At 41.9% G+C, this 27291-nt stretch overlaps 1 protein-coding gene across 1 annotated transcript in view; it reads left to right on the top strand.

The window, feature by feature from the left end:
• LOC148102863 (CD276 antigen-like) overlaps nucleotides 1-26976 on the top strand; it is a 65487-nt gene extending 38511 nt beyond the window's left edge. The window contains exons 7-11 of the mRNA XM_087841229.1: nucleotides 4518-4977; nucleotides 5098-5209; nucleotides 23777-23831; nucleotides 26605-26709; nucleotides 26909-26976. Coding sequence (XP_087697355.1) covers nucleotides 4518-4977; nucleotides 5098-5209; nucleotides 23777-23831; nucleotides 26605-26709; nucleotides 26909-26976 — 800 coding nt within the window. The remainder of the gene's footprint in view (nucleotides 1-4517; nucleotides 4978-5097; nucleotides 5210-23776; nucleotides 23832-26604; nucleotides 26710-26908) is intronic.
• Nucleotides 26977-27291: the final 315 nt, after the last annotated feature.

Raw genomic sequence — 27291 nt, forward strand, 5'->3', positions numbered from 1 at the left:
TGGGAACATTGTCTCTCATTTCATCTTCATCATCATGATACATGGCAGAAGATTTTTTTTTTTAACCAGGAATGTCTTGGTACATTTTTCTATTCATCCTTCCTTCAGTAATATGCAGTGTGCCAGTGCCGTATGCTGAAAAACAGCCCCACATCATGATATTTTCACCACCAAACTTCACTGTTGTTATAGTGTTTTTGGGGCGATATGCAGTGCCTTTGACCTCTAAACATTGTGTGTATTGTGGCATCCAAAGAGTTCAATATTACTCTCATCTGACCAGACTGTATTGTCCCAGTATTTCACAGGCTTGTCTAAAAGTTGTTCAGCAAAATAAAATGCTTTTCAACATGCTTTCTTCAGCAGTGGAAACTTGTGGGGTGAGCATGCATACAGGCAATGGCAGTTGAGTATATTGCTGCACTAATTACTGTACCTCCTGGACAACTCTTCTGATAATTCTTTTCACTGCTATGTCTGAAATCTTGAGGACAGCATCTGATCGTGGCCACTTTATGAGAAAATGTTGTGATGTTCTTTCTAATTCCGAATTATGGCCCCAACACTGCTTAACGTCTAAGATGGCGCCGGTGTTTGTGGCTCACCATCTACCTGTCTTACCTGTCCTGTTTTTCGTGTTATTGATCATTTTAACTTTGCTCCAGTTTGCGTCTTCTTTGATGTCTTCTTCATGTCTTCTCCTCCACGTCCGATCCTCTGTGGATACACTATCCTAGCAGCTCCAAGAAGACGTCTTCCAAACTGTTCTGGGGGCCATTCCCGAGGATCTTCGCCAGCCAACATGGGTTCCTCCCCGTAGGAAGCGCTGCAGGAGACATATCGGTGAGGTTTAAAAACTATGTAGCGGTTTCCTCAACAGCTGATCCTCGTTGCTTCCTGGATGGTCTATCATCGGATCATGCTTGGTTTGCTTTCTGGCGCTCCCTGGAACCTCTCCACCAATGGATTAAGCCAGTATTACTCGACCTCTGTGACCAAATTCCACGGCGTTGCGTGCCTCACCTCCATAGAGGTGTTGTTGTCCCCAGGAATCTCCGACCGCTGGGTCATGCATCCCAGCCGGTCTCCGTTTCGATCTCGATTAGCCTGGCTCTGGTGAACACCAGATCACTAGCTAACAAGACCTTCATCCTACGTGATTTCTTGACCTACCACAGAGCTTCCCAAAGTGGGGCGCCTAGGTGGGGTGCAGAGCCATTGCAGGGGGGGCGAGGTACTAGAAGGGGGAAAAAAAAGAAAAAGGCTTGGACACTGCTAGCACAGGGCGCCCACACAAACACAAAGCAGTAGATGAAGCATCGCTGAATATGTTTCCAAACCAACTTCATTCTAAGCTAAAGACTAGAAAATATGGTGAAGCAAATTTTCGCTTTGGCTTCACCTGCACAAGTGCCGAGGTAGGTCTCCCTGCAGGATTGGTTTTCCCTTCGTGGGGAGCGATGCTGAGCTCTTCAAATCACGGACAAACAGTATCCCACATTCTTGATTTTTAGTTCACAAACACTTGTTGTAATGACTAACTACTCCTGACATTTTGGAGATGTTAGTTCTTTATACAGTGAAGTTACAGCGGGATACAAATAACATCAGGCTGATCCTGCCATGATTTGTCCCCCCAACAGTATCCTACAGTTGTTTATGTTTTTGAGCCCATTTTGCACAGAGAGGCATTTTTACATTTTTCTTGTAAAACAAAGGGGGGCCCAGCAAAAAAAGTTTGGGAACCACTGATTTCTTATTGCTGACTGAAACTTGGCTTAATCCTGGTGAGTTAAGCCATTTCTCTGAACTCATCCCCTCTAACTGCCAGTTTTTCAACTCCCTGTGGCAAACTGGTCGCAGCGGAGGTCTTGCAACTGTTTTTTAAAACTATTTTAAATGCCGACAGCTCACCGCTCATATTTATGGTAGTTTTGAACAACAATTATTTCTGTTAGATCTGTATTTGCCTGTGCTGTGCACTTGTTTATCGTCCTCTGAAGTTTAACAAGGATTTTATTCAAGGCTTCTCTGTCTTTTTATCAGGGATCTTACCAAGATTTGACAGTGTTTTAATTCTTGGGGAGTTTGCTGCCACCAAAAACCTCTTGTGAAAAACTTCCTGAATCTTATTGACTCTTTTAATCTTGTCCAATCAGTCAGGGGTCCCACCTACGAGTGTGGATACTTTGGATTTAGTTTTATCTTGTGGTCTGCAGCTATGTGACATTGAAATTTGCAACTTTTCGAATCACATGCCTGTTATAATCCAATTTTCAGCCCATGTCCTCCTGTTAAATATCTTTTACCTGCGCGTGAATTCCGCATCATCACTCATGCTACTGCTGGACATTTCTCTCCTGTTTATCAGAATATTGGTGCCCCATCTTTGGACAATTGCTCCCTTAAGCCGCAAGGTGATCATTTGCTCACTTTGTTCAATGCCACTTGATCAAATGTTCTTGATATTGTTGCTCCTTCTAAAAAAAACTAAGTGCACTAGACCTAAAACTATTCCCTGGTTAAACGATGTCACGCGGGCCCTCAGAAGGACCTGCAGAAAATCAGAAGAAAATGGAAAAAGATAAACTCCAGATTTCCTTTGATATGTTAAGGGAAGCCATATTTCTTTATCAGGATTCTGTTCCAAAAGCAAAAACTAAGTACAGTGGAACCCCGACTTACGAATACCCCATTTAACAAAAAATTCAAGTTATGAAGGCACTTAACGGCAATATTTCTGCCCGTGTTGGCTTTCACACTTGCGCTTTGCTGTTCCACTTGAACGACTTATTGTTGTTGCAGTTAGCAATTAGCCTATAGCCTATCGTTCACTCAAAAAGCGCGATGGGTGCTTCGACCTACGAAAATGTTCGACTTACGAAAGACCCTCGGGAACGAATTAATTTCGTAAGTCGGGGTTCCACTGTAATTATCATCTTTAATCACAGCTACAGGGCCCCTGTCTTATTCAACACCACAAATTCTGTTATCAACCCTCCACCCACCACACACTTACCAGGGTTTCCAGCCACTTGTGAAAACTTTTTACATTATTTTTTTTTTTTTTGTTGATAAGGTTGCTACTATCAGGTCTCATATCACTCCTCCAGCTTATGATCCCTCTGTTCCCTCTGTTGAGAAAAAAACATTTAAAACTGATTGGAGAATCTGCCTTCATTGAGCAAATGAAAAGGATACTTTATCTTAGTCTCACATAGATGTTTTCTAGATTTTAATAATCCGTTATTGTGAACTAATTTACCTAGAATAAAGTCATCATTGCTGCATTCTCCTGGTGACCTAGAGGAAGAGAATCCCCTTCATCACCTTTTAAAAAGCTTTAAAAGAAAAAAAAATTTTTCTGGGCCTCCTCAAGGTGGGACATGCCCGGAACACCTCACCCAGGTGGCACCCAGCATGGGACATCTCTGGCTTTTGTGTGCTAAAGGAGGAACAGAAAATGGGTATTGCATGTCATATCAAAAACTCTCAGCCGCATGCACAAGCAGTCTCTATGGCTCTTGATCATATATTTTTTAATGCATTTTTGTTTTCCTTTTTGGACAATTGTAAAAAAACAGAAAAAGAAAACAACTGTAGTGATCATTAGGGGAGACACTAAAAAGCTCTCTTAATATACTGTATTTATAAAAATATGATATTTCCATGACTCCACACAGTTTGAAATCTCCTCATATTTAAACCAACATCTCTGACATCACTCCACTGTTTTATGCAATTTTGTGGAGTTGCTAATCGTGGTGTATAGTATTGATATGTTTTCCCTACTCTGGGATCAGAAGACTGTGCAGTCATATCAGATGATTAAAGGTAGCTGGGCTAATTTAAATCTCGTGTGGCTTTGAAGAACCAAATTAACTTTCATCATCCATTCCACTTATCCGGTGCAGCAGCCTAAGCAGTGAAGCTTAGGCTCTTCACAGCCACCTCCTCCAGCTTATATGAGCGAATACAGAGGCTTTCCTAAGCCAGATAAGAGACATAATCTAGCAGCAAGACCTGGGCCTCTTGATCATTTTCACGATTTACCTTCATAAATCATTGGGGGGTTTTTTTTAAATCAGAAATTTCATTTAAATATATCATTTGGCAGACAAACACAATGATATTTGAGAAGTGAAATGAAGTTTATAGGATTTACAGAAGCGTGCAATAGTTACTTAAACTGAAATAGGCAGGTGCATAAATTTGGGCACTCCAACAGAAAAATTATATCAATATTTATATATATATCCAGTGACAAAGAGGAGTTAAAAAGGGTGCAGAGAGAGCTGAGGGGACTGATAAGGAATGGGAAGGACCGCTACAGGCAGAAGATGGAGAACCAGCTTCAACAAAACAACGTTGGTGAAGTCTGGTGAGGCCTCAGAACCATCTCGGGCCACAAAAATCAGAACTCTCTGCCTGGGAGGGATGTGAGGTGGGAGGTTAACTGAATCATTTCTTTAATAGGTTTGATTCAGCCATTTGGCAGTCTCCAACATCGTCTGCAGACTCACCCACCCCCTCTAATGCTGCTCTGACACCTCAGACACTTCACACCTCCTCTACTCACCCTGCTCACTCCTTCCCACCCCCAACAACAGCATCCAATACACACTCAACACAAGGCTCCAGCCTGTCTCTCTCAACCACCCAGGTTAGGAGGGAACTGAGGAGGATTAAAGCCAAGAAGGTAGCGGATCCAGATGGCATCAGCTCACGGGTGGTCAGGTCCTGTGCAGACCAACTGTATGGGGTGATGGAGCACATCTTCAACCTGAGCCTGAGGCTGGGAAGAGTCCCACAGCTCTGGAAAACCTCCTGTGTTGTACCAGTGCCAAATACTTCACGTCCCAAGGACCTCAACTGCTACAGGCCGGTGGCTCTGACATCCCACCTGATGAAGACCCTGGAGCGGCTGGTCCCTGCTCAGCTTCGGCACCTGGTGAGCTCATCACTGGACCCACTTCAGTTTGCCTACCAACCTGGCATTGGAGCGGATGATGCCGTCATCCACCTCCTACATCGTTCCCTCACTCACCTGGAGACCGCTGGGAGCACTGTGAGAATCATGTTCTTTGATTTCTCCAGTGCCTTCAACACTATTCTTCCCTTGGTCCTGAAGGACAAGCTGGAGAACTCAGGAGTGGAGCATCACCTCACTACCTGGATTTTGGACTACCTCACCAACCAACCACAGTATGTGAGAACTCAGGGCTGTGTGTCAGACAGGGTCGTCTGCAGTACGGGGGCCCCACAGGGAATTGTTCTGGCTGCGTTCCTCTTCACCATCTACACTGCAGACTTCTCCCACAACTCCACCCAGTGCTTCCTGCAGAAGTGCTCTGATGACTCTGCAATAGTCGGCCTCATCACTGATGGGAACGACAAGGATTACAGAGAACTGATCCAAGACTTTGTGGACTGGTGCCAGCTGAACTACCTCCAGATCAACACTAATAAAACCAAGGAGCTGGTGGTAGACTTCCGCAGGCACAAACATCCTCCACTGCAACCACTGAACATCCAAGGCATGGACATTGAGGCTGTGGACAGCTACAGGTACCTTGGTGTTCATCTGAACAACAAACTGGACTGGACTCATAATTCAGACGCCCTCTACAGGAAAGGGCAGAGCAGACTGTAGCTGCTGCGGAGACTCAGGTCTTTTGGAGTGAAGGGCCCACTCCTGAAGACCTTCTATGACTCTGTGGTGGCCTCAGCCATCTTTTATGGTGTGGTCTGCTGGGGGGGCAGCATCTCTGCTGGGGACAGGAAGAGACTGAACAGGCTGATCCACAGGATGCCCTCTGGACCCAGTGGAGGTGGTGAGTGACAGGAGGATGGTGGCTAAGCTTTCATCCCTGTTGGACAACATCTCCCACCCCATGCAGGAGACTCTGACAGCACTGAGTAGCTCCTTCAGTGGCTGCGACACCCACGGAGAGATTTCGCAGGTCTTTCCTCCCCACTGCTGTCAGACTCCACAACAAAGACTTTTGCAGCTGATCAAACCCACACAAACCCAAACGTGTGCAAAGGCTGCTATATGTGCAATTCAATTCAAAAGTTGTACTTTTGTATTTTCTTACTCAGTTGTATATAGCATTTGTACTCTATTTTATTCTATTGTATATATTATTTTATTTTTATTCCATTCCAGTGTTTTCTAATTTCTGCTACATAACTTTGGACTTTTGCTGTAACGAAACAAATTTCCCACCTGTGGTCATCTTATCTTATATCTTTCTAATGAGAGTCTGGGTTCTGATTGAAGTTAGGTTCAGTCAGGTTTGATGGTTTCCGAGCATGCACAGCCCGCTTTAAGTCACACCACAGATTTTCAATAATATTCAGGTCTGGACTGAGATGAACGTTCCAGAACGTTGTACTTGTTCCTCTGCATGAAAGCTTTAATGGATTTTGAGCAGTGTTTCGGGTCGTTGTCTTGTTGAAAGATCCAGCCCCGGCGCAGCTTCAGCTTTGTCAGTGATTCTTGAACATTGTTCTCAAAAATCTGCTGATACTGAGTGGAATCCATGTGACCCTCAACTTTAACAAGATTCCCAGTACCTGCACTGGCCACACAGCCCCACAGCATGGTGGAACCACAGTTTGCTGTGGGTAGCAAGTGTTTCTCTTGCTATGTCAGTGCTATGTTTTAGTTTCATCAGTCCACAGCACCTTATTGTAAAATGAAGCTGGCTTGTCCAAAACCTCAAGCGACTCTGTTTGTGGCATGTGTGCTTCTTCTGCATCACTCTCACATACAGCATCTCCTTGTGTAAAGTGCGCTAAATAGTTGAACGATGCACAGTGACTTCATCTGCAGCAAGATGATGTTGTAGGTCTTTGGAGCTGGTCTGTGGGTTGGTTGACTATGACTGTTCTCACAATCCTTCACCTCTGCTTATCCAAGATTTTTCTTGGCTTGCCACTTCCAGCCTTCACTAGAACTGTGCCTGTGGTCTTCCATTTCCACACTATGTTCCTCACAGTGGAAACTGACAGCTGAAATCTCTGAGACAGCTTTCTGTGTCCTTCCCCTAAACCATGATGTTGAACAATCTTTGTTTTCAGGTCATTTGAGAGTTGTTTTGAGGCCCCAATGTTGCCACTCTTCAAAGAAGATGCAAAGAGGAGACAAACTCGCAATTGGCCACCTTAAATACCTTTCTCATGACTGGATTCACACGTGTATGTAGCTCAAGGGTCAATGAGCTTACCAAACAAATTTTATGTTATGCTAAAGGTATTCTAATTAATAAAACGACAAGGGTGCCCAAATTCATGCACCTGCCTAATTTCGTTTAAGTAACTATTGCACACTTTCTGTAAATCCTATAAACTTCATGTCACTTCTGAAATATCAAAGTGTTTGTCTGCTCTATGATATAATTAAATGAAATTGCTGATCCAAACAACCAGAGATTTATGAAGGAAAATCATGAGCTGGGGTCAGCATTTACTCAGCTTTAACATCACTCTGTATTCAAGGATTCAAAGAGCTTTTTTGTCATTCTCCAAAAGTTGATTCTGTTAATCTGGATGTAGTGTTTTTGTGGGAGAAACGTTTCGTCACTCATCCAAGTGACTTCTTCAGTCTCAGCTGACTGCAGGTTTCAATCTTATAAACAGTACATTTGCATAATGACTGAAACCAGCCCACTGAAGGAACAATGGGCTGTGAGGTCAGTTCCAAACTGACCTCCCAGCCCAGGGTTGGGGATTGTCTAGAGGCACGAATCAAGCGCACCCAAATGAGCAGAGGGGGAGTGAGAGACGAAAGACGCAGTGGCAGAGCATGGCAATTGTAACGCAGTTTTGTGTGATTCCGTGTGTTAATGAACCTGTAAGTGTTATTACCTTTGACAGGTTAACTGATATGATAAAAGTTATAGTTGTTTGTGCATGTTGAAGTTAAAGTTATGCCTCGGTACACTGATATCATGTTAGTAGGCTTATGTAATTATTTAATTAATTTGCACTAAGTTAATACCAGTGGCCAGAAGCTCCTCCAATAATTACATCCCACGTTTATAGGATTTTTCTGTTGGTTATTGTTTAGTTTAACTGTTGTTAGCATGCCACGTTCTTACCTTACTACTAGCAACTTGAAATATATGTGCTATTTAGCCAACTTATGGTCTTACAGCGACCCCTTGTGGACATTGTAAAAATTGCTTTGTCTGAGATGATGTGTTATGATTGTTTCTTAGTTATCTTTGACCCTACTAATTATAGAATTACCTGATTCTGCTTCCAGACAACCATGCTTATAGTCACATATACTGCATCTGCTACATCTATAAGTTCTGGCTGCATCACATTCGGATTAAACATGGTGAGCTCCGATGTAACCAATTCTTCTGTGAAGCTTAATTAAAGACAGTCAACTAAACTCCTGGACTGCTGCAGTCTTTCTGACCATAGACAGCCCACAGGTGAGCTCCGCCCAGGCAGAGGTAGGAGGGAAAGAGGGGAAGGGAGAGAGCAGGAACAAAAGAAGAAAATAAAAACATATGTAGCCATACTGAGCCGACCGGGTAGGCACAGGGACCCTGACATCATAAGGTTAATTAGTAGAGTTGCCAACCGTCCCGTAAAAAGACAGAATCGTCCCGTAAAAAGACAGAATCGTCCCGTAAAAAGACAGAATCGTCCCGTATTCAGAGAAAATATTACGCGTTTCGTGTTGAGCTGAGAGGGGACGCAGTTTGTCCCGGCTAGAATGGAAAAAGACACAAAGCTGGATTTATTCTGTCGTTACGCTGTCAGCTGCCTCTTTTTCTCTTATTCTCTCCCCCTCCCTCTCCTGTTTCTCCTTCAATCATGAAACTGATCAATGATCAGCTGATCGGCTTTTCTCTCTTGTTTGTTTATCGCCCACTTTGCGCCAGAAAGAGGAAACCAGCGGGTGTCGTGCTAAACAACAGCAGCACGTTTAAGCTTGATCAGCTGTTGTTAGAATTTATTTAATATTAATTTCTAGTATCAGCTGATGTTTGCTGGAGCCACAGCTGTAAAAGATGAAAAGATGAAACCAAGAGATGTCCTTACTGAATCATCAGAGCTGAACAGGTGATGGAGAAACAGGTTCACCTTTTAGGTGACATGAATGTGTTGAAAGGAAGTTATGAACTGTTTCTGAGAGACAAATAACACCAGGATGCTTTTCTGGTAGCTGTGCAGGGGCGGATCTAGCAAAGTGTTGCCAGGGGGGCAGATAGGGCATTAACAGGGAGAGGAGGGCACAAATAAATACTTTCTTATTCTCATTTAAAATGTCTCGCTTTTATTAAATCATTATCTGAAGCTTACAACCAAAGTTTTTATCTGATGTAAAATGTATAGAAATCATACATATACCAACAAGACTGTACATCACTGTCACAACAGCGTTTGTTTTCAATCAAAGGCTTTAATACCTGGTGGGCTGGTCTTTTTAGTCAAAATGCCCGGGCTGTTTTTTTTTTTGTCCAGTCCAGTCCAGCCCTGGGCACGACACGCAGTGAATTAATCTAAGAAGGTGCATCAAAAAATAAATGGCCGTGCCAGCGGTGCACATCGCAAATCAGCTCGCATAGACACATTAGTTGTGCCGCTTAATGGCGGTATCTTAGCTAACAACCTTAACTACCAGATTCAACTTGTAATTGGCTAAAAATAACTTAGCCTACTGGTGAGAGAGATGTTGTTAGCTTTCCACATTCCGACACTTCAAATGCTTCAGGAGCTTTCCGCTCAGCACAGCATCAGCACCACGGAGATTAGGGCTGGGCGATATGGCCTAAAATTCATATCGCAATCTAATTTCAAGCATGTGCGGTAATGATATATATCACGATATATTCTTTTCTTCTGTATAACGTATTTTCCACACTATAAGGCACACTTAAAATCCTTTAATTTTCTCAAAAATCGAGAGTGTGCCTTATGTATGAATTCTGGTTGTGCTTACTGACCTCGAACCGATTTTGGCAGAAATCTGTTAAAAAATGTTTTAGTACGACTTTGGTAAGCCGCACTGCTTGATGGATTGACAGAGCATTACGGCTGCCGTAGTGAGGAGCTTCGCGGAGTAATCTGGGTCCAAAACTCCGTCCACTTCAGGTCCCAAAGTCAAACGAACACTAAGAGTTAAAAAGGGTCTAAATTCTTTCATCTTTAATAAAATGATCAGCGTTGCTGCTTTACCAGGTGTAACAATTAAGTTTAACATCCATGCGTCCATGAAAACAGAATTTATTAAATTTAACGGGGTTAGAAGTTAACAGGAAGTTAGCTTGCTAGTTTCCACCTAAACATTTCATACCATGTTCTGACTGAGAGATTTTTGAAACGAATTAAAATGTACAGCTCTGCTACCACTTCCAACATAAATGAAGACAGAAAACTAAACAGCAGTGGCGTTTGAGAGGTTACTGAAGTTGGACTACCTGGTATATAATGTTGTGCTACGTGATTGCTAGCGACACAGCTATGTTAGCATAGCATTAGCACAGTGAAGCTGGAGGATGAACGCCAACTTTTTCTCCACTCGATAAAAGTTAACGTGAGGGATTCTGGTGGTCAGGGACAAATGCAATCCCATAGCAGGATGCTGTACACGGGCCAAACTTCAGTCAGGAGAACAACTGAGATTATTCATCCACAATACGAGGTTAGTTATTAATATACTGCAACAACATGGGAATAGAACAGCTGTGAGAGAATTCAACATGAATGAATCAATGTTACGGAAGTGGAGGAAGCGCAGTTTTTGGCTTTCCCCATATTTCAAAAGTGCTTCATCTCTTTGCTATAACTGTCGCCCGCCATAATTTGCAAATGATAATGGTTTTAGCCACCGCGATGCTTTCGACCAAAACAGGCGCAGCTTGATGACATCATCAACATGCGCTATCGCGATAGAGCGATATAGTCAAAATCTCTATCGTTGGCCAAATTTATATCGTTTATATTGCCCACCCCTAATGGAGATACACGGATACATCCGTAGACTCGAGACACAATGCATTTTTGGGACTTTCAGGGGTATGGACCAATGTTTTATTTTTTGATCAAACCAGAAATCTTTAATGAGCAGCTAGATTTGTCTCGCATTAATGCCAGTTAATGCAACATCGAAGCAGCTGGAATCCACAGCTGTGCGTGTTCATGGAGCTTGCCTTTTCACCTGCTGGACATCACTACCTGACAAGTTTAACTGTTTTCAGAACATTGCAGAGGTCTTATTGACAGTATTTGGCTCTACATATCTGTGTGAGTAGATTTTCTCTCACATGAGTGTCCTCAGGTAGCCGTCTGAATGCTAGACACTCGGAGACCTGTGTCTCTCAGTGTCTGAGACCAGAGATCATATTAACATGTGTGTCTCTGTATTAACAAACAGCCCCACAGCCCCGTCCTCAGGGCATGAAGTAGGTATGGAGATCAAAACTCCAGACATCCAGAGGCCCTCAGAGCAAAGGAGACCAAGGAAGACCAACAGAGGGGCAGCCGCGCCACTATCCCAGAAAGAGCTGAGGAGAGCCCCAGATGAGGGGTCACTCAGCAGCTGCGGAGCAGAAGCCGGGGGGGGTTGCAGTGACGTGCCCGTGAGCTCCGCCGGCAGCCAGCTGTGCCTGAGTGACCAAGCCCGTGGCCGAGAGGCCGAGGGTGCCCCACCCCCGAAGGGGCCCGAGCGAGCCCCAGGCTCCAGGCCCCGATAAGCAGCCGCCAAGGAGTGAGCCGGTGTGTACCTGGGCGCCCACCCCCGGACACAAAGAACCACCAACGCACCGATGTCTGAGGGGGGGTCTTCCACTGGCAGGAGAAGTGGTGGGGGGAGATAGGCCTCCATACCTTGGAGGGCCTGAGATGTCCCCAGAGAGGTGGCGTCTGATACCCGACCTTACATATGGACACAGACAAACAGGCACACACAGATACAAACATCCGTTCCCACCCTCATGCTATTATATGCAATTACTCAACACTCAACCAACGTGGAGACAGACATAGAGAGACACTGTACACACAATCACACTCCCCAAGCGTACTCTAAGCCCCAGGTCTAGGTACCCTTGCCCCTGAAGGGGAAAACTGCACCCAGAGCCAGGTAGTGTTACCCTTTTCCCTGGGGTGGAGAGAAGCAGACCGGCCCGACTCGGCAGCAGCAGGGAGGCCCCACATCCCAGACCCCAGTCGGACGGCCAACTCCTCCTCCTAGTCCCCCCGCTCCAACAGGCTGCAAAGAACGGGGGTGTGTGAAGACTCCAATGGATCGATAATTAATACCTTTTCCCCCTTGCAATGGCTTTGGGCACACACCCCTCTTTGGGAACCACTGATCTATAGTTAAATGGACCTGTCTTATCCTTTCACTTAGAACATAGGTGTCAAACTCTGGCCCGCGGGGCAAATTTGTCCCGCAGCCTAATTACATTTGGCCCGCGAAGCCATACCAAATTACTATTAGAGCTGGCCTACTGGTATTATACAGCTAATATATATATTGTTTAGTATTAAGCTTTGCTTGTTCCATATTCAGTTTTTCAGCAAAACATGTTTGAGTCCATAAGAAAAGATTCATTCTTATATCTGGAGGAAGATTTTTTTTTCAATAAATATTAATGTTAGCCAGCGACTCCAGTTTTGAATTTTGGCCCACTGTGTATTTGAGTTTGACACCTCTGACTTAGAAGTTGATTTTGTGCTCGCCATAGAATCAACTCTGCTCTGTGTTCCCTGACCATGGATTCAAGGCACAAACTCTTGGGAACAAGTCTACTTTGTCTGCATCTTAGGTTGAAATGGAGATGATTTACTTGATTCCTTTTCATACTCTCACACCAATTGGAGGGTGTTCCTCCCAAAGTGCAAAGCAATGGGACCATTTGCGTTTAGAACTGAAGAATCCGCTCAGATGATAGGTGAAACGTCTCCAAGAAATGTAAAGAAGTCCAGATGCTTTTCTTTCCAAGACCATTTTTACTTACCTTTTCTGCTCTAAGGCAGATGCTTTCCAACTGATCTTGTTAGTATTCAAAGGTTGCTTATTCACACAAGTTTGAGCTCTAACACACCCATAGTGATTATTGTTCTGCAGCTTCATTTATGTTTAGAGATGTGATGTACTCATTGGGCATGAATTGTTGACAGATGGTGAATGAACACATTAATACAGTAATAAGATAGTAATAAGGAATTTATTAGTATTAGTAGTTTTTTTACATTAGCTCATTTTACATTAACTAGTGTAATCTTGAGTTGAAATGTTAGGTGGGAGATTTAGAGATTGAAACTGAAATTCTTATGGCATAAGTAAAGAGATATTGTGAATTGGACTGAAGAAAATAATACACCACAAATCAAACTAAAAAGACTGATACTCGCTTGGGACTTTAATTTTATATCATGAAGCCTTCAAATTCTATTTTGTATTGGAAAATGAGTAAATAAAATTACTGTTATCTTCAATTCTAATGGTTGCATTGAGAATCTTAGAAAATGAACATATACCAGGAATTTCACTATCAAAATAGATTTTGTAAAATTCAAACAAGAAATTAAGAAGATATAAATTGACCTAAATATGCCCATACAGCTATAAAACTTAACAAAAATGCATTTGGTAAACAACCAAATTGATTAACAAACTGTTCATAAACTCCTGTTTCTGACTAATTGAAAGATAGGAAAAATTCTAAATTATGTTACTGACTTTGCTTCTATCACTCTGCGTGTGAACACACTGTTTAATGCATGTTTTTGTTTTCCAGGGCCATCTGTGACTGTGAAAGAAGGTGAGGATGCCATTTTACTCTGTTCCTTCTATAACAAACATCACAAACTCGAGGTTCCACCTTGCTGCTGTGCTTTAAAATGATTCAACTGTACATTTCACTACAACGGAAGTATTTTGCCATATTGGATTCAGATTTTTGTGCTTTAAAGCTGTTTAAAGCAGCAACAAGGGTCTGAGTAGTGATGGTAAATTTGATTCTTGTTACTGAATCAAATTTGAATGAGTCACTCACCAAAGTGAATCGTTTTTTTTTTTTTAGTCATTTGAGTCACTGAGTCAGTTGACCAGAGAGTGCAAAAATGTACATTTTCACTCAAACTTAATTTAAATCCTACTGCTAAGATGAGTGATTCTAAACGAAAACAACTATTTTATAGAGCAAAAAGGAGCAAAAAAAATTTCTAGAGGGAACATTTATTTTTTCTTATTTTTATTTTATTAGTATTTTCCTTAAATGTGTCAAATATAGATTTTCTCATCTAAATGTCCACTGAGCTGTGAGCCAGGGGGCAGTAATGCGCCTTAACATTGGTTGCCAACCAAGAAGAAGTAGAAGCTGTGAGCCAGGAGGGAGGGGGTTAGTGAGTGATTTGTTTATGCTACGATTCAGTGCAGGAAGGGAGGGGCAGTGTTGCCAACTTAGCAACTTTGTCGCTATATTTAGCGAGTTTTCAGACCCCCTTAGCGACTTTTTTTCTAAAAAGCGACTAGCGACAAATCTGGCGACTTTTTCTGGTGTTATTGGAGACTTATTTATGACGACTTTTTGACGTGAAAGCGCGTATCGCTTTTACTCTCAACAAGCAGCGGGTGCTGCCGTGGGCACCTCGCCCGTACCAAAGCGCTCACGGGCGGAGGATAGTCCTCCCCCAGCTGCTATAAGGGCAGCAGATGTTCACACCTATGCGTCCAAACTGCAAATGAATCGCGCATGAGCGAAGCCGCTCCTCCTGCACTGACTGTAACGCAGTCAGTTCTTCTTTTACTGTTATGCTGTTTTGTGGATCAACTCCACCAGAGTGCCAATTTCGGGTCACTTTTGCCGGTCCAAGCCCGGATAAAGGAGCAGGGTTGACATTAAAAAAACAATAATTGCTAAAATAAATTTAATTTGTAGTTATAAATAAATTCTAAATGCATTTAGGACGTTCTTTACTCACTTTATGTCTCTTCCACGATGTTATTTCTCTCTCCAACAACGTAGGTTACAATTATATTAGCATGACCAATTATGCAAATTAGGCGATGACATCATTTAGCGACTTCTAGCGACTTTTAGGACAGCCAATAGCGATTTTCCTTACTGAGGAGTTGGCAACACTGGGGAGGGGGTGAATAGCTGAAATGTACTGTTAGCATGTTAGCAGAGCGACGCTACTATGAACTGAGGAGCTATTGTCTTGATGTGAGCTTCTACTCAGGGTTTTTTCTTCCAGTTCAGAGCAGAAATGTTTTTGTTAAGATACTGGATGTTGTGTTTTTCTCCACAATTTTAATTATAAGCTAGATATATTGCTGCTAACAGCAACAGGGATGAGTCAGTGAGTCAGTTGGACTTGTGAATCATGATTCATGAGTCAGTAAAGTGATTCTTGAGTATTGAACGATTCGTTCATGATTCACGCATCACTAGGTCTGATGGCTTGGGTAGTAGCTAGAAGCAGAACTAAAACCCAGCAAAAATTTCAGAAAATATGCTTGTATGAGCTCAGCTGTGCATACATTTGAGTTAAAATGCCAGGATTAGTAACTGTTGTAGTTAAATTTTGTAGGGCTGCTGGTACCTTATGCAGAGGGCTGGAGTAACCTGTAAGACTAGAGATGCAACGATACCAATTTTTTCAAACCGATACGATACCAATACTTGGATCTGAGTACTTGCCAATACCGAGTACAAAAAACGATACTTCTACCACACACACACACACACACACACACAAAATGCAATGAATTGGAAGACAGGTTTTATTTTATTCTCTGCAGATAAAAAATAAAATATTAATAAAAATGACCACAAAAATAAAATTTCACATGAAAAATTAGCACTTTTGTTAAATTATTGCAGAGTGTCCACATTGTAATTCAACAAAATATCACTGAACTATTTGGCACTGTCTCCAGCTTTCAGAATAATAAATAAACACTTCTTTTTGGAATAAAATAAATAAAAATTAGGTTTCAGAATAAAATAAACACTTCACTTAAAATTGTTGCAGAGTGTCCATATTGTAAATATACAAACAAAATAACTGAAGTATTTGGCATTGACGAACAAACTCCTCATCAATCCACTGTGCCGTTAAACTGAGGAGTGACATCGGGCACACACTACTTGTCTAAATGTCCGTAGTGAAACTTAAGGCTTCCCGTGGATTTTCTACTGACATTTTTCATCACTTTAAATTGCTTGTATTGAATGATGTACTCTCCTTCCCTCCCCTGAACACCTTACCAGTACACAGTTTGCACTCGGCCTTGCATCTGTCATCTTCTCATATTATGAAGTAAGTCCACACTGCTGACATTTTGTTTAGCTTAGCTGCAGCCGCCACTCTCACTCACCTAATCCTGTTCCTGTTTAGCGTGACATGTCCCCCTAGCAGCCAATCTAAAAAAATACAACAGAAATGACAAGCCACCCTCTGATTCGTGAAATAAGTTGGTATCGGTTCACGGTATCGGTTAACTTTTACGAGTATGAGTATTCTACGGTATCGTGCATCCCTATGTAAGACCTATTCAAACCCCCTCCTCCGTGTTTTACAGATTATGTGATATGCTTTGGCTCATGAGCTGTTCCACGTCTTCTTCATACTTTTTCCTTGCCATCTTTCTGGTAGAGGTTGATCTTGACAGATCACTGGTTTACAGAGGACAAACAGAAACGGGTTTGAGATGTGAAACATGAAAAGTGGGTTGAACCTTCATCGATGAGCCAGCTTTAATTGCACAGTTACCATGTATATAATATATTGAATGACAAAAGGGCCCAGGATCTGTGGAACCAATTCCTTAGAAACACACTTCAGGGGGTTATGTTCAACAAAAAGAGCCAAATCTACTGCGCCACGTTGTAGTGTAGGCCAGTAGGTTACAGCAGGACAATTACATTAGTTGAAATGAATCAACACGCCTGAGTTATACTAATAATCAGAATCCTCAAAGCACAGGCTGAGGAGGGGGTGTGGCAGCAATCTTTCACACCAGCTTATTAATCAACCAAAGACCCAGACAGAGTTTTAATTCAATTCAATTCAATTTTATTTATATAACGCCAAATCACAACAAAAGTCACCTCAAGGCGCTTCATAGGTACAGAGAAAAGCCCAACAATCATATGACCCCCTATGAGCAAGCACTTTGGCGACAGTGGGAAGGAAAAACTCCCTTTTAACAGGAAGAAACCTCCGGCAGAACCAGGCTCAGGGAGGGGCGGGGCCATCTGCTGTGACCAATTGGGGTGAGAGAAGGAAGACAGGATGAAAGACATGCTGTGGAAGAGAGACAGAGATTAATAACAGATATGATTCAATGCAGAGAAGTCTGTTAATACATAGTGAGTGAGAAAGGTGACTGGAAAGGAAAAACTCAATGCATCATGGGAATCCCCGGCAGCCTACGTCTATTGCAGCATAACTAAGGGAGGATTCAGGGTCACCTGGTCCAGCCCTAACTATATGCTTTAGCAAAAAGGAAAGTTTGAAGCTTAATCTTGAAAGTAGAGATAGTGTCTGTCTCCTGAATCCAAACTGGAAGCTGGTTCCACAGAAGAGGGGCCTGAAAACTGAAGGCTCTGCCTCCCATTCTACTTTTAAATACTCTTGGAACAACAAGTAGGCCTGCAGAGCGAGAGCAAAGTGCTCTAATAGGGTGATATGTTACTACAAGGTCATTAAGATAAGATGGGGCCTGATTATTTAAGACCTTGTATGTGAGGAGCAGGATTTTGAATTCAATTCTGGATTTAACAGGAAGCCAATGAAGGGAAGCCAAAACAGGAGAAATCTGCTCTCTCTTTCTAGTCCCTGTCAGGACACTTGCTGCAGCATTTTGGATTAGCTGAAGGCTTTTCAGTGAGTTTTTTGGACATCCTGATAATAATGAATTACAGTCGTCCAGCCTGGAAGTAATAAATGCATGAACTAGTTTTTCAGCGTTACTACGCTCACACTGCAGGCAAAAGCGCATCAAATCCGATTTTTTTTTTTTTTTTGACCCTTTGTGACCCATATCCGATCATGGTATGACAGTGTGAACGGCACAAATCCGATATTTTCAAATCCGATCTGGGTCACTTTCGTATGTGGTACTGATTCCGATACATATCCGATGTTTTAGAAAGCGACTGCTGTTTGAACAGTCAGGTCGCATTAAATCCGTCTTTTACGTCACTGACACAATACATTATTATGTAAATAACAAAATAACTTAAAGCAAAAATTGGGAAACGTAGAGTCCGAAGTCTTTATATTAAGGGCCATCAGTCAAACAATATTGTTTGCTCTGGGTCTAAACAGAGCGCGTTGTGTGTGACATCTTCTTTTGCGCATGCGGCCGCTGTGAGCGTTCACACTAGAGTGCCTTTGCTGTCGCATTTTATTTGTAGTGTGAACAAGCAGACAAAAAAATCGGATTTGATCAAAAAATTGGAATTGAGCATTAAGACCTGCAGTGTGAACGTAGCCTAAGAGACAGGATATTTCTAACTTTAGAGATGTTGCGCAAATGGAAGAAAGCAGTCTTACATATTTGTTTAATATGTGCGTTGAAGGACATGTCCTGGTCAAAAATGACTCCAAGGTTCCTCACAACGTTACTGGAGGCCAAGGTAATGCCATCCAGAGTAAGAATCTGGTTAGATACCATATTTCTAAGCTTTTCAGGGCCAAGTACAATAACCTCAGTTTGATCTGAATTAAGAAGCAGAAAGTTAGCGGCCATCCAGGTCTTTATGTCTTTAAGACATTCCTGCAGTTTAACTAATTGGTGTGTATTATCTGGCTTCATGGACAGATAGAGCTGGGTGTCATCAGCATAGCAGTGAAAATGTATGCTATGTCTTCTAATGATGCTGCCTAAGGGAAGCATGTATAATGTAAACAGAATTGGTCCTAGCACTGAACCCTGTGGAACTCCATAATTAACCTCAGTGTGTGAAGAGGACTCTCCATTTACATGCACAAATTGGAGTCTATTAGATAGATATGATACAAACCACTGCAGCACAGTACCTGTAATACCTACAGCGTGCTCTAATCGCTCTAATAGGATATTATGGTCAACAGTATCGAATGCTGCACTTAGGTCAAGAAGGACAAGCACAGAGATGAGTCCACTGTCAGAGGCCATAAGAAGATCATTTGTAACCTTCACTAAAGCTGTTTCTGTGCTGTGATGAACTCTGAAACCTGACTGAAACTCTTCAAATAAACCATTCCTCTGCAGATGATCTGTTAGCTGTTTGACAACTACTCTTTCAAGGATTTTTGATATGAAAGGAAGGTTGGAGATTGGCCTATAATTAGCCAAGACTGCTGGGTCTAGAGATGCTTTTTGAGTAAAGGTTTAACTACAGCCAGCTTGAAGGCCTGTGGTACATAGCTGATTATTAGAGATAGGTTGATCATATTTAAGATCAAAGAATTAATTAATGGCAGGACTTCTTTGAGCAGTTTTGTAGGAATGGGGTCTAAAAGACACGTTGATGGTTTGGAGGAAGTAATTATTGAAGTTAACTCAGAAAGATCAATTGTAGAAAAAGAGTCTAACTTAACATCAATGGTACTAAGAGTAGCTGTAGATAATATTAAATCTGTGGGATGATTATTGGTAATTTTTTTCTCTAATGATAAAAATTTTATTTGTGAAGAAGTTCATGAAGTCATCACTAGTTAACGTTAAAGGGATGGTTGGCTCAACAGAGCTCTGACTGTTTGTTAGCCTGGCTACAGTGCTGAAGAGAAACCTGGGGTTGTTCTTATTTTCTTCAGTCAGTGACGAATAGTAAGATGTTCTGGCTTTGCGGAGGGCTTTCTTATAAAGCAGCAAACTATTTCTCCAGGCTAAATGATGATCCTCTAAATTTGTGACACGCCATTTCCTCTCCAGATTACGAGTCATCTGCTTTAGGCTACGTGTTTGAGAATTATACCACGGAGTCAGGTACTTCTGATTTAAGGCCTTAGTTTTCACAGGAGCTACAGTATCCAGAGTCATACGTAGTGAGGAGGTAAAATTATTAACAAGATAATCAACCTCTGTTGGGGTAGCGTTCAGGTAGCTGCTCTGCTCTGTGTTGGTACAGGGCATTGAAGATGATAACAGTGGGTGGATTATATTCTTAAACTTACAGCGCTTTCAGAAAGACATCTACTGTGATAAAGTCTACTCTCCACTGCTGTGTAATCAATTATTGTAAATGTAAATGTAATCAGGAAATGATCAGACAGGAGAGGGTTTTCAGGAAACACTGTTAAATGTTCAGTTTCTATGCCATATGTTAAAACAAGATCTAGAGTGTGATTAAAGTGGTGGGTGGGTTCTTTTACATTTTGAGAGAAGCCAATTGAGTCTAATAACAGATTAAATGCCATGTTGAGGCTGTCATTTTTAGCATCTACATGGATGTTAAAATCACCCACAATAATTATTTTATCTGAGCTGAGAACTAAATCAGATAAAAAGTCTGAGAAATCAGAGAGAAACTCTGTAAGGCCCAGGTGGACGATAGATGATAACAAGTAAGACTGGTTTCTGAGTTTTACAGCTGGGGTGGACAAGGCTAAGCATCAGGCTTTCAAATGAATTAAAAGTCTGTCTTGGAGTCAAGGAGGCCATTTACGTGAAAAGGGAAAGACCATCTCTGAATCGAGGAGGGGGCCTAAGGGTACATCTTTCGCCATATTACAATGCTGTAATTGCAGCAATTCCCCAACTCTCTGTGAATGTTACTCATGGCCATTGATCAGTGGGTTTTGGTCAGTGGTTGTTGATCAATGGTCATGAGAATTTGCATAATTAAGATTAAGGAACTGACCTCCCAGCCCATTGTTCCTTCAGTGGGCTGGTTTCAGTCATTATGCAAATGTACTGTTTATAAGATTGGGGAAACCTGCAGTCAGCTGAGACTGAAGAAGTCACTTGGATGAGTGACGAAACGTTTCTCCCACAAAACGCTACGTCCAGATGAACAGAATCAACTTTTTGGAGTGTCTTGGTATTTCGTTAATTAATAGGCTGGTGTGAAAAATTGCTGCCACACCTCCCCCTCAGCCTGTGCTTCGAGATTTCTGGTAGTTAGAATGACTCGGGGGTGTTGATTCATTTAAACTAACATAATCATCCTGCTGCAACCAGGTTTCTGTAAGGCAGAGTAAATCAATTTGTTGATCAATTATTAAGTCATGTACTAACAGAGACTTGGAGGAGAGAGACCTCATGTTTAATAATCCACATTTCACTGTTTTACTCTTTGGTTCAGATGTGGATACTGTATTGTTCTTTCTTTGTGATTGTTTATGTTTACGTTGTTTGTTGCTGGTTTTTAGTTTGTTTTGTGTCTTTTTGGAAGCTGACACATTCTCTATGGAGATGGGTTTTTGGGGGGGTAGCAGGAGGAGAGAAGCTGCAGAGAGGCGTGTAAGACTGCAACTCTGCTTCCTGGTCCCAACTCTGGGTAGTCATATTTTGGGGGGTTTAATAAATTTGTCCATATTTCTAGAAATGAGAGCTGCTCCATCCAAAGTGGGATGGATGCCATCTCTTCTAACAAGACCAGGTTTCCTGCAGAATTATCTATGAAGCCCACATCGTTTCTGGGACACCACTCAGACAGCCAGCAATTTAAGGAGAACATGCGGCTAAACATGTCACTCCTGGTCTGATTGGGGAGGGGACCAGAGAAAACTACAGAGTCCGACATTGTTTTGGCAAAGTTGCACACCGATTCAATATTGATTATAGTGACCTCCGATTGGTGTAACCGGCAGGGGTGCAACGATACCTAATATATATATATATATAGAGAGAGAGAGAGAGATCTCACTGACTTTCAGCTTGTGTTTGTGGATATATGACTGACTTTAATTATCCATAAAATCATCAGATTCTCTGTAAGATTAAGGTCGACTATATATATATTTAGGAGTAGAGGCTTTAAAACCAAGTTAATGCTGAAAGTACAAACATCACTAATGTCACATAACTTTGCCACATGTGGCCAACAGCAATGTTTTAATGTTCTTTGTTATTAAACATTCGCACATGAATAAGTGACGTCATATTCAGTACTTACTTTTGACAGTTCGCTCTTCGGCCGCTCCCTTCTGCCGTATTTTGCGGCAAAATTATCCACACCCACCGCCGCGCTATGAATTGTGGGATATATGGGACCACGAAGCGTGCACCGGACCACGCTTGATATTTGGGGAAATCGACGGCGCATTTGGAGTATGCATTTGAAGTACACTTCGAATTGGGACAGCCGTTGTCGCGTGGCGGTGACGTAATCGCACTTGAAATGCGTACTTCAAGCGTGCATACCCTGAAATGGGACACAGCGTCAGAAACACCACTGTCTGTGTTTGAGCAGGAACAGGAAGTGATACTCTACCGCAGAGCGAGCGAACACCAAGTGACAGCGCCACCACAAGATTGATTTGAAAGCCTGATGCTAGCTGGAAAACTCAAAAACCAGTCTTATTTGTTATCATCTATGGGCCTACACAAAGTTTCTGTCTGATTTTTCAGAGTTTTTATCTGATTTAGTGCTCAGCTCAGATAAAATAATTATTGTGGGTAATTTTAATATTGCTTAGGCTGCTGCCCCCGCGACCCGGCCTCGGATAAAGCGGAGGAAGATGGATGGATGGAATTTTAATATCCATGTAGGTCCCTGCTCAACTGGACCATCACCTGGGAAGTCTGTCTGGCTGATTGTGGATTCTGCTCTGCACAAACTCAGATATCTCATCTCCAAGAAGCCATGTCACAAACCTGTAGGAGACAGTTCAAGAAAGGAATTATTAATCTACATGATGACTGTCAACCATAGAGCTTTTTAAAGAAACAGTAACAATTAGTTAAAAATTTCCCAGAGGATCTTTACCCACTGTTGGTCATGTACATAATCACATGAAAACAGGTGTGGGACAATATCAGCAGAGGTTTCGGGTGAAACCATCGTGAAGACCTTGCCTCACCCTATCATGTGACCCATTGAATTGAAATGAAATGACAAAAGATGTGAGTTGGCGTAAAGGTGTCTGGAAAGGGATCTCAAAGCTGGATTGTAGCCATACCACTTCCAATGTAGAGGTCTCTAAGAGGTCATGCTTGGAGAATTCGCTCCTGAGTTTCTCTAATAAATCTGCTATATAGGGGCTGACAATGTTGTTCCCTTTGTCCTTCTGTTTCTCCCTAGTTGGTTATCCCAGTTGGGCTTTCATTAAATCAGCAAAGATGCACAGTAAAGAAGGTCAGACCACCATGTTATAAGAGCTTTCTTTATGTGCGCGCTCCTTAGAGGAAACTTCTTCTGGCCGGTGTTGCCCCATTTTAGCAATATAAACATACAGTAATACAGAACCCCAACACATCGAAAACTCCACTGAATTCACCAACAAGGTCCAAAAACTTATACTGGATCCAGATGAAACCAGTCTCCTTCGATGTGGTCCCTTTCTTCAGCTGCATACCTAAAACTGAGCTAGTGGAGACTGTCAGAAAACGACAAACGACAACAAAACAGCTTTTTAGAAAACAGAACCAGCTTCACCCCCAATCAGATTTGCAGACTGTTAGAAGTGTTTTTATGAGCCTACTCATATATTTAATGATGAACATTTATGTTGGAAAAGTCACCATTTTACACAATTTGTTTTATCCTCAGTTTGATCAAATTCATGTTGTTTTCTGATGTGTATGCGTCTTTGTCTGTTACACTCATCTAATGAGAAACTTTTTGTTCTGTTTCCACAGAAAAGACAGCTCAACCACCCTCAGGTAAAGTCCAAAATACCAGCCAATCAGCAAGGTAAACAAAAAGAAGTACTGAGTCCAGGAACCAGCACAATAGGTTACATGAAGTGATCTGTTAGGAACATGAAGTCATGGTAGAGTTCAAAGAAGATTGAATAATTAATGAGTTGACAGTGGAGACTGTGGATATGTTCAAAAAGTCCCCTTATAAATGACCTCTTATGCCCATTTAGTAACCACTTTTTATCTACCTTGATGTCATGAGGTCAAGAAAAGGCTGTAGGAGAGCTGATAAGGACATGGGAAAAGAAAAGAGTTCTGCACTGAGAATTCAGATGACCTCACACTAGTCTCTTTAACGATGTGATGCAGGATATTTGGCATGTTGAAATTACAATGTGCAAATGAACTGCAAAATGCTCATCTACCTTCATCAAACTATGTTCCTACCCTGTCATTTTTATGCAGGTCATGTAAATGAGATCAGCATGAGAAAACATTTAACTTTTTGTTTAGGGACAACGACCCTAAACATAAAGCCAGGGCAACAATGGGATGGTTTAAAACAAAACATATCCATGTGTTAGAACGGCCCAGTCAAAGTCCAGATCTAAATCCAATCGAGAATCTGTGGCAAGATCTGAAAACTGCTGTTCACAAACGCTGCCCATCTAATCTGACTGAGCTGGAGCTGCTTTGCAAAGAAGAATGGGCAAAGATTTCAGTCTGTAGATGTGCAAAGCTGGTAGAGACAGACCCTAAAAGACTGGCAGCTGTAACTGCAGCAAAAGGTGGTTCTACAAAGTATTGACTCAGGGGGCTGAATAATTACGCACACCCTGTGGCTGTAATGTGACAAAATGTGGGAACGTTCAAGGGTGCCGAATACAAGCCACTGTATTCTTTTCTTCAGTATACCGTATTTTCTGCACTATAAGGTGCACTTAAAATCCTTTAATTTTCTCAAAAATTGACAGTGTGCCTTATGTATGAATTCTGGTTGTGCTTCCTGACCTCAGACTGATTTTATGCGGTACACGGCGCTCAAGACTGTCAAAAAATGCTTTAGTACAACTTTGGTAAGCTACGAAGCCGCACCGCTTGATGGATTGTTGGAGCATTACGGCTACTGTAGTCAGGAGCCTCGCGGAGTAATCTGGGTCCTAAACTCCGTCTCCTTCAGGTTCCAAAGTCAAACAAACACTGCAGAATCACTGAGAGTTACAAACTGTCTAAATTCTTTCATCTTTAATAAAATGATCAGCGTTGCTGCTTTACCAGGTGTAACAATTAAATTTAACATCCAGGCATCCATGAAAACAGAATTTATTAAATTTAACAGAGTTAGAAGTTAGCAGGAAGAAAAAAAAAAAAAAAAAAAAAAGTTAGCAGGAAGTTAGCTTGCTAGTTTCCACCTAAACATGATATAGCATGTTCTGACTGAGAGATTTCTGAAAAAATTAGTTACTTTTGTAGGGTTACTGAAGTTGGACTAGCTGGTATATAATAATGTGCTACGTGATCGCTAGCGACACAGCTATGTTAGCATAACATAAACACAGGGAAGCTGGAGGATGAATGTTAGCTTTTTTCCCCTCGATAAAAGTTAACGTGAGGGTTCCCGATGATTAGGGACCAATGCAATGGCATCATATGGCAGGATGCTGTAAACGGACCAAACTTCAGTCAGGAGAACAACTGAGATCATTCATCCACAATACGAGGTTAGTTATTAATATACTGCAACAACATGGGAATAGAACAGCTGCGAGACGATTCAACATTAATGAATCAATGTTACGGAAGTGGAGGAAGCGCAGTTTTTGGCTTTCCTCATATTCCAAAACGTGCTTCGTCTCTTCGCTATTGCTGTCGCCCGGCATAATTTGCAGATGATATTTTTCTGTTTAATCTCCTAGGACCTGGCTTCCACATATGTGGACATCACATTTTGTCTTGTCTAGACCACAATAAACTTTGCTCTACAAGCACCTGATATCCACTTACAAGGACATTATACTGCCACTGTTCTATCGAAATTTAAAACGAATGTCCTCATATGTGGATATCAGGCCCTTGTAGAGCAAAATAAGGTAAAAAGATAATTCTTTATTTTTACATTAATCAGGTCCCAATCAGCCCAAATAGCAAAGAGAAATTAAAAATGCATGCCATGAAAGAGTTCGGGTCTCAGGAGATTAACATCCGACTGCTTAAACCCAAACCAGGTGCATATTACCAACGTCACACCGGTTTTCTTTATGAACACCTCCTCCTCCTCCCCATGCTTGCAGCCACTGCGATGCTTTCGAGCAAACAGGCACAGCTTGATGACACATTGATCAACATGGGCTATCGCGGTAGGGTGGTATAGTCAAAATCTCTACCATTGGCCAAATTCATATCGTTTCTACCGCATACCGTTTATATTGCCCACCCCTACACACACCCACACTGTAGGAGGTGCTAACCTTAAAGCTTAACTATGGTCATTTCCTGGTCCATTACCAGGTTCACAGAAGAATCTAGTAAGTCCATCACAGGCTCACTCAGACTACAACCTTGATTACAGACTTGCACATGTTTTCAGATTTGAGGCTCAGCAGGAGGAAAGCAGGAGTCTCTGAGCAGCAGCCCAGAGATTCAAAAACATCATCCTCGCTGCTTTGAGCAAAATCAGAACCAACCTGTTAGCTGGGGAGACGGGCAAGAGGAAACAGGAAGTGAAATCCATGCTGGCATCACTGAGCTTGCTATTTAAACCTGCTGTCAGTTCCTGATATGCAGTCACAGTCTGAGGTACACAAATGTTTTCTCTTCTGTTTCAGGGCTCCCTAACTGGGCTGCCGCACTCATCTGTGGTTTTATTGTTGTCGTTATTGGTGTTGCTGTTGGTGTTGTGCTTAAGGTTAAAGGCTACAGTTTGAAGAAAGGTGAGTTTTACTAATGTACTATTTTAACATTCATCATTTATTGCCAGGGATATCACAACTTTTTTATAACTCCCTCATGTTAGGTCTTATCCTTTGATTTCTATTGAAGAAGATAATTTATTTAGAACTTTATTCCTATTCACTCAGTGCGTGACCAGTGTAGTTGTGTTTCTTGAATATTGTCATTTCCTTCCTGCAGATTCACAAAGAATGGAAAATGGCCCCTCCTCAGAGCTGGAGAGAAATCTCACCTCTGAACAACCTTAGAAACTGTGAAGTAGTGGTCTTTTTAACCTGTTTTTTTTTTTTTTCTTTAATCAGACAGGAAAACAAGTTGGTGCTTTTTTTTGTATCTATAATCTTAATAGGTTGTATTTTGTTTTTTTCTTTGTACTGAATTACTGATTTATCTCACAGGCCTCAATATCTGGTTATAATATGGACATTGCATGTTTTATGTTATTTTCAGTCTTAAAATCACTGTGGAGTGATGAGGACATTGTAACCGTCCATCCATCCATCCGCTTATCCTTTTTCAGGGTCGCGGGGGGATGCTGGAGCCTATCCCAGTTATCATAGGAT

This window comes from Neolamprologus brichardi, chromosome 5 (genome assembly GCF_056152115.1).
Source record: "Neolamprologus brichardi isolate AB-2024 chromosome 5, ASM5615211v1, whole genome shotgun sequence".
Lineage (NCBI taxonomy): Eukaryota > Metazoa > Chordata > Actinopteri > Cichliformes > Cichlidae > Neolamprologus > Neolamprologus brichardi.